General features: G+C 46.2%; 1 protein-coding gene across 1 annotated transcript; it reads left to right on the top strand.

Annotated features, from left to right (window-relative positions):
- Positions 1-7640: 7640 nt before the first annotated feature.
- LOC129852812 (galactose-specific lectin nattectin-like) lies at positions 7641-8156 on the top strand. The gene has a single exon (XM_055918460.1). The coding sequence runs from the start codon at positions 7641-7643 to the stop codon at positions 8154-8156; it is 516 nt and encodes a 171-aa protein (XP_055774435.1).
- The last annotated feature ends 6778 nt before the right edge of the window (positions 8157-14934 follow it).

The raw sequence follows: 14934 nt of genomic DNA, 5'->3' as shown, positions 1-14934 counted from the left end.
ACCTCTTTGTCTGCGCCACGCGTCCCGGTCTCTGAACCTCTGAGTCTTTAGTTCAAAGATGCCTTTGGTTTCCATAAATAAATACTAACCTTTTAATCTCCTTGTTGGTCCTCTGTCTGATTCAACTAGTTCTTTATTCTCCCTTTGTAAGATGGAGAAGTAGTGAGAATGTAGCGTTTGTTGAGTTGTGAGGTCTGACACTTTCTGTATGACATGCAACTCTGTCTCTTAGATCAAACATTCCTCACCCCCCAAACAACACTCTGTCTCTTTGATCAAACATTCCTCACCCCCCAAACAACACTCTGTCTCTTAGATCAAACATTCCTCACCCCCCAAACAACACTCTGTCTCTTAGATCAAACATTCCTCACCCCCCCAAACAACACTCTTTCTCTTAGATCAAACATTCCTCACCCCCCAAACAACACTCTGTCTCTTAGATCAAACATTCCTCACCCCCCAAACAACACTCTGTCTCTTGGATCAAACATTCCTCACCCCCCCAAACAACACTCTGTCTCTTAGATCAAACATTCCTCACCCCACAAACAACACTCTGTCTCTTAGATCAAACATTCCTCACCCCCCAAACAACACTCTGTCTCTTAGATCAAACATTCCTCACCCCCCAAACAACACTCTTTCTCTTAGATCAAACATTCCTCACCCCCCAAACAACACTCTGTCTCTTAGATCAAACATTCCTCACCCCCCAAACAACACTCTGTCTCTTGGATCAAACATTCCTCACCCCCCCAAACAACACTCTGTCTCTTAGATCAAACATTCCTCACCCCACAAACAACACTCTGTCTCTTAGATCAAACATTCCTCACCCCCCAAACAACACTCTGTCTCTTAGATCAAACATTCCTCACCCCCCAAACAACACTCTGTCTCTTGGATCAAACATTCCTCACCCCCCAAACAACACTCTGTCTCTTAGATCAAACATTCCTCACCCCCCAAACAACACTCTGTCTCTTAGATCAAACATTCCTCACCCCCAAACAACACTCTGTCTCTTAGATCAAACATTCCTCACCCCCCAAACAACACTCTGTCTCTTGGATCAAACATTCCTCACCCCCCAAACAACACTCTGTCTCTTGGATCAAACATTCCTCACCCCCCAAACAACACTCTGTCTCTTGGATCAAACATTCCTCACCCCCCAAACAACACTCTGTCTCTTGGATCAAACATTCCCCACAGGACAGGTCAACATCAAAACAGGACAGGTGAAAATAATGGGGTCGTCGTAATCTCAGCCACCAGAACCAAATCTTGGCCTCTGGCCCGGTACTGCTACTGGTTGCCATGACAGTTACTCGATGTTTACAATGCCATGGAGTCATCTATCATCGTATAATGTATTATTGTTTTTTAAATTACATTTATTTAACATTTATTTAACTAGGCAAGTCAGTTAAGAACAAATTCTTATTTACAATGACGGCCTACCCCGGCCAAATCCAGACGACGCTAGGCAAATTGTGCGTCGCCCTATGGGACTCCCAATCACGGCCGGATGTGATGCAGCCTAGATTCGAACCAGGTTCTGTAGTGACGCCTCTTGCACTGAGATGCAGTGCCATTGACCTTGGCCACTGCTATAAACCAGTCACACTGAACACATTCTGAAAGTGACAACTAACTACCTAATTATGGAACGCCGTTTGGGTCTTTGCGTGTCAAAAACGATACACGTCAAACAACACTATTTGATGTGTCAAATAAGACTATTTGACTTGTCAAATAAACTTGTTGACCAATCAGGACCTAAATATGACTGTACGTCACATCTAGCTGGGTGTCATCATCTAAAATAACCCTAATTTAGAAGACAGTTCTTATTTGATTAACGGTGGTCGGACCCATCTATGTGAAGCTAGCCACAATAAGGATTAGCCGGCCTTTAAAATAAAAGTATGTAATTGACGGTGATGCAAACGAATACAAATAGTGTAATTAAGCCATAAATGAATAGATCATGCTAAAACGAGGTTAGAATGTTGTTATATAAAATCAACAAAACACAATAATTTGTTAATTTGACAAAAATCTGTTGAAATCACACTGGACGTATTTTTTTATTTTTTCAAATTTATTTTACCTTTATTCAACCAGGTAGGCCAGATCACCTTTATTTAACCAGGTAGGCCAGATCACCTTTATTTAACCAGGTAGGCCAGATCACCTTTATTTAACCAGGTAGACCAGATCACCTTTATTTAACCAGGTAGGCCAGATCACCTTTATTTAACCATTTAGGCCAGATCACCTTTATTTAACCAGGTAGACCAGATCACCTTTATTTAACCAGGTAGACCAGATCACCTTTATTTAACCAGGTAGACCAGATCACCTTTATTTAACCAGGTAGACCAGATCACCTTTATTTAACCAGGTAGACCAGATCACCTTTATTTAACCAGGTAGGCCAGTTGAGAACAAGTTCTCATTTACAACTGCGACCTGGCCAAGATAAAGCAAAGCAGTGCGACACAAACAACAACACAGTTACAAACGTACAGTCAATAACACAATAGAAAAAATCTATATAAAGTGTGTGCAAATGAGGTAAGATTAGGGAGGTAAGACAATAAATAGGCCGTAGTGGCGATTTAATTACAATTTAGCAATTAAACACTGGAGTGATAGATGTGCAGAGGATGAATGTGCAAGTAGAAATACTGGGGTGCAAAGGAGCAAAATAAATAAATAACAATGTGGGGATGAGGTAGTTGGATGGGCTATTTACAGATTGCCTGTGTACAGGTACAGTGATCAGTAAGCTGCTCTGACAGCTGGTGCTTAAAGTTAGTGAGGGAGGTATGAGTCTCCAGCTTCAGTGATTTTTTTGCAATTCGCTCCAGTCATTGGCATTAGAGAACTGGAAGGAAAGGCGGCCAAAGTAGGAATAGGCTTTGGGGGTGACCAGTGAATTATACCTGCTGGAGAGCATGCTACTAGTGGGTGCTGCTATGGTGACCGGTGAGCTGAGATAAGACGGGGCTTTACCTAGCAAAGACTTATAGATGACCTGGAGCCAGTGGGTTTGGCAACGAATATGAAGCGAGGGCCAGCCAACGAGAGCATATAGGTCGCAGTGGTGGGTAGTATATGGGGCTTTGGTGACAAAACGGATGGCACTGTGATAGACTACATCCAATTTGCTGAGTATAGTGTTGATGCTATTTTGTAAATGACATCGCTGAAGTCAGGGATCAGTCGGATAGTCAGTTTTACGAGTTTTTAAGCTAAAGCTAGCTAGCTACAACAGAAGTTGATAATAATATCTGGCGCTTGGCTTGCACGTGCAGAAACATTTATAATAGAATTGTGTTATTTTTCGTGTCAAATTCAAAGCTTATTTGACCCGCAAAGACCCAAACGACATTCTATATCTTAAGGTTTGACATGTCCACCTACCCTCTAGTAACTGAGATATGGGCCTGTATTCAGAAAGGAAGGACTGGTTTGACATGTCCCCCTACCCTCTAGTAACTCAGAAATGAGCCTGTATTCAAATCAAATCAAATTTTATTTGTCACATACACATGGTTAGCAGATGTTAATGCGAGTGTAGCGAAATGCTTGTGCTTCTAGTTCCGACAATGCAGTAATAACCAACAAGTAATCTAACCTAACAATTCCACAACTACTACCTTATACACACAAGTGTAAAGGGATAAAGAATATGTACATAAAGATATATGAATGAGTGATGGTACAGAACGGCATAGGCAAGATGCAGTAGATGGTATAGAGTACAGTATATACATATGAGATGAGTAATGTAGGGTATGTAAACATAAAGTGGCATAGTTTAAAGTGGCTAGTGATACATGTATTACATAAAGATGGCAAGATGCAGTAGATGATATAGAGTACAGTATATACATATACATATGAGATGAGTAATGTAGGGTATGTAACATTATATTAAGTGGCATTATTTAAAGTGGCTAGTGATACATTTTTACATAATTTCCATCAATTCCCATTATTAAAGTGGCTAGAGTTGAGTCAGTATGTTGGCAGTGGCCACTAAATGTTAGTGGTGGCTGTTTAACAGTCTGATGGCCTTGAGATAGAAGCTGTTTTTCAGTCTCTCGGTCCCTGCTTTGATGCACCTGTACTGACCTCGCCTTCTGGATGATAGCGGGGTGAACAGGCAGAGGCTCGGGTGGTTGTTGTCCTTGATGATCTTTATGGCCTTCCTGTGACATCGGGTGGTGTAGGTGTCCTGGAGGGCAGGTAGTTTGCCCCCGGTGATGCGTTGTGCAGACCTCACTACCCTCTGGAGAGCCTTACGGTTGTGGGTGGAGCAGTTGCCGTACCAGGCGGTGATACAGCCCGACAGGATGCTCTCGATTGTGCATCTGTAGAAGTTTGTGAGTGCTTTTGGTGACAAGCCGAATTTCTTCAGCCTCCTGAGGTTGAAGAGGCGCTGCTGCGCCTTCTTCACAACGCTGTCTGTGTGGGTGGACCAATTCAGTTTGTCCGTGATGTGTACACCGAGGAACTTAAAACTTTCCACCTTCTCCACTACTGTCCCGTCGATGTGGATAGGGGGGTGCTCCCTCTGCTGTTTCCTGAAGTCCACAATCATCTCCTTTGTTTTGTTGACGTTGAGTGTGAGGTTAATTTCCTGACACCACACTCCGAGGGCCCTCACCTCCTCCCTGTAGGCCGTCTCGTCGTTGTTGGTAATCAATCCTACCACTGTAGTGTCGTCTGCAAACTTGATGATTGAGTTGGAGGCGTGCATGGCCACGCAGTCGTGGGTGAACAGGGAGTACAGGAGAGGGCTCAGAACGCACCCTTGTGGGGCCCCAGTGTTGAGGATCAGCGGGGTGGAGATGTTGTTACCTACCCTCACCACCTGGGGGCGGCCCGTCAGGAAGTCCAGGACCCAGTTGCACAGGGCGGGGTCGAGACCCAGGGTCTCGAGCTTGATGACGAGTTTGGAGGGTACTATGGTGTTAAATGCTGAGCTGTAGTCGATGAACAGCATTCTCACATAGGTATTCCTTTTGTCCAGATGGGTTAGGGCAGTGTGCAGTGTGGTTGCGATTGCGTTGTCTGTGGACCTATTGGGTCGGTAAGCAAATTGGAGTGGGTCTAGGGTGTCAGGTAGGGTGGAGGTGATATGGTCCTTGACTAGTCTCTCAAAGCACTTCATGATGACGGAAGTGAGTGCTACGGGGCGGTAGTCGTTTAGCTCAGTTACCTTAGCTTTCTTGGGAACCCTAAACAATGGTGGCCCTCTTGAAGCATGTGGGAACAGCAGACTGGGATAAGGATTGATTGAATATGTCCTTTAACACACCAGCCAGCTGGTCTGCGCATGTTCTGAGGACGCGGCTGGGAATGCCGTCTGGGCCTGCAGCCTTGCGAGAGTTAACACGTTTAAATGTTTTACTCACCTCGGCTGCAGTGAAGGAGAGCCCGCAGGTTTTGGTAGCGGGCCGTGTCAGTGGCACTGTATTGTCCTCAAAGCGAGCAAAAAAGTTATTTAGTCTGTCTGGGAGCAAGACATCCTGGTCCGCGGCGGGGCTGGTTTTCTTTTTGTAATCCGTGATTGACTGTAGACCCTGCCACATACCTCTTGTGTCTGAGCTGTTGAATTGCGACTCCACTTTGTCTCTATACTGGCACTTAGCTTGTTGGATTGCCTTGCGGAGGGAATAGCTACACTGTTTTATTCGGTCATGTAGTACCACCTTCACAAAGGAAGGACTGGTTTGTCATGTCCCCCTACCCTCTAGTAACTGAGATATAGGCCTGTATTCACAAAGGAAGGACTGGTTTGACATGTCCCCCTACCCTCTAGTAACTGAGATACAGGCCTGTATTCACAAAGGAAGGACTGGTTTGACATGTCCCCCTACCCTCTAGTAACTGAGATATGGGCCTGTATTCACAAAGGAAGGACTGGTTTGACATGTCCCCCTACCCTCTAGTAACTGAGATACAGGCCTGTATTCACAAAGGAAGGACTGGTTTGACATGTCCCCCTACCCTCTAGTAACTGAGATATAGGCCTGTATTCACAAAGGAAGGACTGGTTTGACATGTCCCCCTACCCTCTAGTAACTGAGATATAGGCCTGTATTCAAAAAGGAAGGACTGGTTTGACATGTCCCCCTACCCTCTAGTAACTGAGATACAGGCCTGTATTCACAAAGGAAGGACTGGTTTGGCATGTCCCCCTACCCTCTAGTAACTGAGATATGGGTCTGTATTCACAAAGGAAGGACTGGTTTGACATGTCCACCTACCCTCTAGTAACTGAGATATGGGCCTGTATTCACAAAGGAAGGACTGGTTTGGCATGTCCACCTACCCTCTAGTAACTGAGATATGGGCCTGTATTCACAAAGGAAGGACTGGTTTGGCATGTCCACCTACCCTCTAGTAACTGAGATATAGGCCTGTATTCACAAAGGAAGGACTGGTTTGGCATGTCCCCCTACCCTCTAGTAACTGAGATATGGGTCTGTATTCACAAAGGAAGGACTGGTTTGACATGTCCACCTACCCTCTAGTAACTGAGATATGGGCCTGTATTCACAAAGGAAGGACTGGTTTGGCATGTCCACCTACCCTCTAGTAACTGAGATATGGGCCTGTATTCACAAAGGAAGGACTGGTTTGGCATGTCCACCTACCCTCTAGTAACTGAGATATAGGCCTGTATTCACAAAGGAAGGACTGGTTTGACATGTCCCCCTACCCTCTAGTAACTGAGATATGGGCCTGTATTCACAAAAGAACGACTGGTTTGACATGTCCTCCTACCCTCTAGTAACTGAGATATGGGTCTGTATTCACAAAGGAAGGACTGGTTTGACATGTCCTCCTACCCTCTAGTCACTGAGATATAGGCCTGTATTCACAAAGGAAGGACTGGTTTGGCATGTCCTCCTACCCTCTAGTAACTGAGATATGGGCCTGTATTCACAAAGGAAGGACTGGTTTGACATGTCCCCCTACCCTCTAGTAACTAGATACAGGCCTGTATTCACAAAGGAAGGACTGGTTTGGCATGTCCCCCTACCCTCTAGTAACTGAGATATGGGCCTGTATTCACAAAGGAAGGACTGGTTTTGGCATGTCCTCCTACCCTCTAGTTACTGAGATATGGGCCTGTATTCACAAAGGAACGACTACTGAACTAGGAGTTGTGTTTTTATAAATCATAATGAATATGAGTGGTGGACCTGATCCTAGATCAGTACTCCTACTCTGAGACGCTTTGTGAATAGTGGCCCTGGGACCAAACTAAAAATAACATGGGAAGACCACAGGTGCAGATGTATAGAACTACTGGGTTACGTGTCATGGTCGCAGTACCACCTTATCTTGGAAAATGCTGCTTATGGAAAACATCGAATTGAGAAAAACACTTCTCAATGAGAAATGAACATAATGATCTACCAATGGCCTCTCTGCGAACTCCTCTCCACCCTCTCAACATGAGATAAAAGGACCCACTGCAGCCCACATACCTTCCTACCCAGCTAGCCCAGAACACAGGAGCAGAGCTGCAGACCAGAACCCAGGACTCTAGAGTCATTATCCTGTCTACTTCAGTGACTCTTCACCAGAACAGAAACCTCTTCACCATGTCTGTTCCCTTCCGCTTCCTCTGTCTTCTCAGCCTGGCTGTTGGTGCTCTACACTGCACTCCCGTGTCTGACCAGGAGGGGGAGCTTTCAGAGCCTCATTATACCGACTGTCCCCTGGGCTGGTTAAGCTACAACAACCGCTGCTTCAGGTACGTTGCCTCTCAGCTGGACTGGGCCGATGCAGAGTCCTACTGCGTGTCCCTGGGAGCCAATCTGGCCTCTGTGAACACCATGGGGGAATTCAGCTTCGTGAAAAACCTGATCAAGATCTTCGACCCTACTGAGCACTATACCTGGATCGGGCTGAGTGACCTCCACAAGGAAGGGAGATGGATGTGGTCGGACGGCTCTAAGGTGGTCTACACGATCTGGTCTTCAGATGAGCCCAGTAATGGAGTTGCTTCCGATCCGGAGAACTGTGTTCACACTAACTACCAGGATGACAAGCTGTGGAACGACACACTCTGCTCATACAAGTTTGCCTTTGTCTGCGCCACGCGTCCCGGTCTCTGAACCTCTGAGTCTTTAGTTCAAAGATGCCTTTGGTTTCCATAAATAAATACAAACCTTTTCATTGAAATTGTTGGTCTTATATCTGATTCAACTTGTTCTTTATTCTCCCTTTGTTAGAAGGAGAAGTATTGAGAATGTAGTGTTTGTTTAGTTGGGAGGTCTGACACTTTCTGTATGACATGCAACTCTGTCTCTTGGATCAAACATTCCTCACCCCCCAAACAACACTCTGTCTCTTAGATCAAACATTCCTCACCCCCCAAACAACACTTTGTCTCTTGGATCAAACATTATTCACCCCCCAAACAACACTCTGTCTCTTAGATCAAACATTCCTCACCCCCCCCAAACAACACTCTGTCTCTTAGATCAAACATTCCTCACCCCCCCAAACAACACTCTGTCTCTTAGATCAAACATTCCTCACCCCCCCAAACAACACTCTGTCTCAGCAACCAGAACCAAATCTTGGCCTCTGGCCAGTCACTGCTCCTGATTGCCATGACAGTTACTCGATGTTTACAATGCCATGGAGTCATCTATCATCGTATAATGTATTATTCTTTATTTGATTTCTTTATTTATTAAACATTTATTTAACTGGGCAAGTCAGTTAAGAACAAATTCTTATTTAGAATGACGGCCTACCCCGGCCAAACCCGGACGACGCTGGGCAAATTGTGCGTCGCCCTATGGGACTCCCAATCACGGCCGGATGTGATGCAGCTGGAATTCGAACCAGGTTCTGTAGTGACGCCACTTGCACTGAGATGCAGTGCCATTGACCTTGGCCACTGCTATAAACCAGTCACACTGAACACATTCTGAAAGTGACAACTAACTACCTAATTATGGAATGCCGTTTGGGTCTTTGCGTGTCAAAAACGATACACGTCAAACAACACTATTTGATGTGTCAAACAACACTTTTTGACGTGTCAAATAAGCTTGTTGACCAATCAGGACCTAAATATGACTGTATGTCACATAAATTTAACACGTATATTAATTGTTTACGTAGTTATTACACATTGATTACGCTATCACTCATATTTCATATATCACAACGATTCATCGATACGTATGCTACGATGCTGGTAACGTTTTGTCTCGCGCACCTGCCCTTCCCCAAGCTCTGGACAGTGCTAGTCATACAAAAACCTAGCTAGCTGATGGATGCAAACAAAATGCCCCCCCCCCCCCCCCCCCAAAAATAGCAAAACGACATAATCTGTTTCAGTAGCTATAGTCGGCTAGCTAACTATCTAGCTAGGTGTCGTCATCTAAAATAACCCTAATTTATAAAGACAGTTCTTATTTGATTAACTTCTTGAAGCACGGATCCCTTCATTTTCGTAAACAACCGCTGAATTGCAGAGCGCCAAATTAATTATTTTTCTGAAATCACCAAAACAAAGTGAAATCACCAAAGTGAAATATACCAAAACACAGCTTAGCTTGTTGTTAATCCACCTATCGTGTCAGATTTTGAAAATATGCTTTAGAGAAAAGCAATCCAAGCATTTGTGAGTTTATCGATCACTAGACAAAACAGTAAGAACAGCTAGCCGCAAATTAGCTACGTCACGAAAGTCAGAAAAGCAATCAAATTAATCGCTTACCTTTTTTTGTTCGATAAAGATTATTTTTATAACCAAAAATCTCCATTTGGTTTGCGCGTTAGGTTCAGAAAACCACAGGCTCGTGCCGGTCCTGAAGGGCAGACGAAAATTCCAAAAAGTATCCGTAATGTTCGTAGAAACATGTCAAATGTTTTTTATAATCAAGGTTGTTTTTAACATACAAAATCAATAATATTTCAACCGGACCGTAAACTTTTCAATAAGAGAGAAAGAAAATGTTGAGCTACAACTCTCGCGCTAATCAAAGAACTAATCATTTTTCAAAATAAAAGCTTGAAACTATGTCTAAAGCCTGTTCACAACCTGAGGAAGCCATTGGAAAAGGAGGGACTAGTCAAAGGAGAGACTAGTCAAGGACCATATCACCTCCAACCTACCTGACAACCTAGACCCACTCCAATTTGCTTACTGACCCAATAGGTCCACAGACGACGCAATCGCAACCACACTGCACACTGCCCTAACCCATCTAGACAAGAGGAATACCTATGTGAGAATGCTGTTCATCGACTACAGCTCAGCATTTAACACCATAGTACCCTCCAAACTCGTCATCAAGCTCGAGACCCTGGGTCTTGACCCCGCCCTGTGCAACTGGGTACTGGACTTCCTGACGGGCCGCCCCCAGGTGGTGAGGGTAGGTAACAACATCTCCACCCCGCTGATCCTCAACACTGGGGCCCCACAAGGGTGCGTTCTGAGCCCTCTCCTGTACTCCCTGTTCACCCGCGACTGCGTGGCCATGCACGCCTCCAACTCAATCATCAAGTTTGCGGACGACGCTACAGTGGTAGGCTTGATTACCAACAACGACGAGACGGCCTACAGGGAGGAGGTGAGTGTGGTGTCAGGAAAATAACCTCACACTCAACGTCAACAAAACAAAGGAGATGATTGTGGACTTCAAGAAACAGCAGAGGGAGCACCCCCCTATCCACATCGACGGGACAGTAGTGGAGAGGGTAGTAAGTTTTAAGTTCCTCGGCGTACACATCACGGACAAACTGAATTGGTCCACCCACACAGACAGCGTTGTGAAGAAGGCGCAGCAGAAATTTGGCTTGTCACCAAAAGTCACCAAACTTCTACAGATGCACAATCGAGAGCATCCTGTCGGGCTGTATCACCGCCTGGTACGGCAACTGCTCCGCCCACAACCGTAAGGCTCTCCAGAGGGTAGTGAGGTCTGCACAACGCATCACCGGGGGCAAACTACCTGCCCTCCAGGACACCTACACCACCCGATGTCACAGGAAGGCCATAAAGATCATCAAGGACAACAACCACCCAAGCCACTGCCTGTTCACCCCGCTATCATCCAGAAGGCGAGGTCAGTACAGGTGCATCAAAGCAGGGACCGAGAGACTGAAAAACAGCTTCTATCTCAAGGCCATCAGACTGTTAAACAGCCACCACTAACATTTAGCGGCCGCTGCCAACATACTGACTCAACTCCAGCCACTTTAATAATGGGAATTGATGGAAATTATGTAAAAATGTACCACTAGCCACTTTAAACAATGCCACTTAATATAATGTTTACATACCCTACATTACTCATCTCATATGTATATGTATATACTGTACTCTATACCATCTACTGCATCTTGCCATCTTTATGTAATACATGTATCACTAGCCACTTTAAACTATGCCACTTTATGTTTACATACCCTACAGTACTCATCTCATATGTATATACTGTACTCTATACCATCTACTGCATCTTGCCTATGCCGTTCTGTACCATCACTCATTCATATATCTTTATGTACATATTCTTTATCCCTTTACACTTGTGTGTGTGTATAAGGTAGTAGTTGTGGAATTGTTAGGTTAGATTACTTGTTGGTTATTACTGCATTGTCGGAACTAGAAGCACAAGCATTTCGCTACACTCGCATTAACATCTGCTAACCATGTGTATGTGACTAATACAATTTGATTTGATTTGATTTGAATCTGGTTGATACCCCTTTAAATGGAGGATAGGCAGGCAATGGAACAGGGATTTTTCCAAATAAAAGGCACATCCGGGTTGGATTTCCTCAGGTTTTCGCCTGTAAAATCTGTTCTGTTATACTCACAGACAATATTTTGACAGTTTTGGAAATTTTAGAGTGTTTTCTATCCTAATCTGTCAATTATATGCATATTTTAGCATCTGGGCCTGTCCATTTACCTTGGGAACGTTATTTTTCCAAACATAAAAATAGTGCCACCTAGCTTCAAGAGGTTAATTGGGATGGACCCTGATAGGTATGGACCCTGTTGGGATGGGGCCTGTTGGGGATGGACCCTGTTGGGGATGGACCCTGTTGGGGATGTGGGGACAGACCCTGCTGGGGGTGGACCCTGTTGGGGATGGACCCTGTTGGGATGGACCCTGTTGGGGATGGACCCTGTTGGGATGGACCCTGTTGGGATGGACCCTGTTGGGGATGGACCTTGTTGGGATGGACCCTGTTGGGGATGTGGGGACGGACCCTGTTGGGATGGACCCTGTTGGGATGGACCCTGTTGGGATGGGCCCTGTTGGGATGGACCCTGTTGGGGACGGACCCTGTTGGGATGGACCCTGTTGGGATGGGCCCTGTTGGGATGGACCCTGTTGGGGATGTGGGGACAGACCCTGCTGGGGGTGGACCCTGTTGGGGATGGACCTTGTTGGGGATGGACCCTGTTGGGATGGACCCTGTTGGGATGGACCCTGTTGGGGATGGACCCTGTCGGGATGGACCCTGTTAGGATGGACCCTGTTGGGGATGGACCCTGTTGGGATGGACCTTGTTGGGGATGGACTCTGTTGGGATGGACCTTGTTGGGGATGGACCCTGTTGGGGATGGACCCTGTTGGGGATGGACCCTGTTGGGATGGACCCTGTTGGGATGGACCCTGTTGGGGATGGACCCTGTTGGGGATGGACCCTGTTGGGGATGGACCTTGTTGGGATGGACCCTGTTGGGGATGTGGGGACGGACCCTGTTGGGATGGACCCTGTTGGGATGGACCCTGTTGGGGATGGACCCTGTTGGGGATGGACCCTGTTGGGGATGGACCCTGTTGGGGACGGACCCTGTTGGGGATGGACCCTGTTGGGGATGGACCCTGTTGGGATGGACCCTGTTGGGATGGACCCTGTTGGGGATATACCTTGTTGGGGATGGACCCTGTTGGGGATGGACCCTGTTGGGGAAGGACCCTGTTAGGGATGGACCCTGTTAGGGATGGACCCTGTTGGGGATGGACCCTGTTAGGGATGGGCCCTGTTGGGGATGGACCCTGTTGGGATGGACCCTGTTAGGGATATACCTTGTTGGGGATGGACCCTGTTGGGGATGGACCCTGTTAGGGATGGACCCTGTTAGGGATGGACCCTGTTGGGGAAGGACCCTGTTAGGGATGGGCCCTGTTGGGATGGACCCTGTTAGGGATATACCTTGTTGGGGATGGACCCTGTTGGGGATGGACCCTGTTGGGGATGGACCCTGTTGGGGACGGACCTTGTTGGGGATGGACCCTGTTGGGGATGGACCCTGTTGGGATGGACCCTGTTGGGGATGGACCCTTTATGTGATGGACCATGTTGGGGATGGGCCCTGTTGGGGATGGACCCTGTTGGGGATGGACCCTGTTGGGATGGACCCTGTTGGGGATGGACCCTGTTGGGGATGGACCCTGTTGGGGATGGACCCTGTTGGGGACGGACCCTGTTGGGGATGGACCCTGTTGGGGATGGACCCTGTTGGGATGGACCCTGTTAGGATGGACCCTGTTGGGGATGGACCTTGTTGGGGATGGACCCTGTTGGGGATATACCTTGTTGGGGATGAACCCTGTTGGGGATGGACCCTGTTGGGATGGACCCTGTTGGGGATATACCTTGTTGGGGATGGACCCTGTTGGGGATGGACCCTGTTGGGGAAGGACCCTGTTAGGGATGGACCCTGTTAGGGATGGACCCTGTTGGGGAAGGACCCTGTTAGGGATGGGCCCTGTTGGGGATGGACCCTGTTGGGATGGACCCTGTTAGGGATATACCTTGTTGGGGATGGACCCTGTTGGGGATGGACCCTGTTAGGGATGGACCCTGTTAGGGATGGACCCTGTTGGGGAAGGACCCTGTTAGGGATGGGCCCTGTTGGGATGGACCCTGTTAGGGATATACCTTGTTGGGGATGGACCCTGTTGGGGATGGACCCTGTTGGGGATGGACCCTGTTGGGGACGGACCTTGTTGGGGATGGACCCTGTTGGGGATGGACCCTGTTGGGATGGACCCTGTTGGGGATGGACCCTTTATGTGATGGACCATGTTGGGGATGGGCCCTGTTGGGGATGGACCCTGTTGGGGATGGACCCTGTTGGGATGGACCCTGTTGGGATGGACCCTGTTGGGGATGGACCCTGTTGGGGATGGACCCTGTTGGGGATGGACCCTGTTGGGGATATACCTTGTTGGGATGGACCCTGTTGGGGATATACCTTGTTGGGGATGGACCCTGTTGGGGATGGACCTTGCTGAGCAATTGCTTTCAGGAATTGACAGTACTTTTTGTTGTTGTAATTCACCATTCTAGTTGTATTGTGTTGTGTTGTATTGTATTGTGTTGTATTGTATTGTACTGTGTTGTATTGTGTTCAATGGTATTGTATTGTGTTGTATTATGGTGTGTTGTGTATTGTATTGTATTATATTTTGTATTGTATTGTGTTCATGTGTTATGGTGTGTATTGTATTGTATTGTATTATATTGTGTATTGTATTGTGTTCATGTGTTATGGTTTGTTGTGTATTGTATTGTATTGTATTATATTGTGTATTGTATTGTATTGTATTATATTGTGTATTGTATTGTATTGTATTATATTGTGTATTGTATTGTGTTGTATTATATTGTGTATTGTATGGTGTTCATGTGTTATGGTGTGTTGTGTATTGTATTGTATTATATTGTGTATTGTATTGTGTTGTATTATGGTGTGTTGTGTATTGTATTGTATTGTATTATATTTTGTATTGTATTGTGTTCATGTGTTATGGTGTGTTGTGTATTGTATTGTATTGTATTATATTGTGTATTGTATTGTGTTCATGTGTTATGGTGTGTATTGTATTGTATTGTATTGTATTG

This window comes from Salvelinus fontinalis, chromosome 4, assembly GCF_029448725.1.
Source record: "Salvelinus fontinalis isolate EN_2023a chromosome 4, ASM2944872v1, whole genome shotgun sequence".
Taxonomy (NCBI): Eukaryota; Metazoa; Chordata; class Actinopteri; order Salmoniformes; family Salmonidae; genus Salvelinus; species Salvelinus fontinalis.
This window is presented reverse-complemented; position numbering and strand designations above follow the sequence as displayed.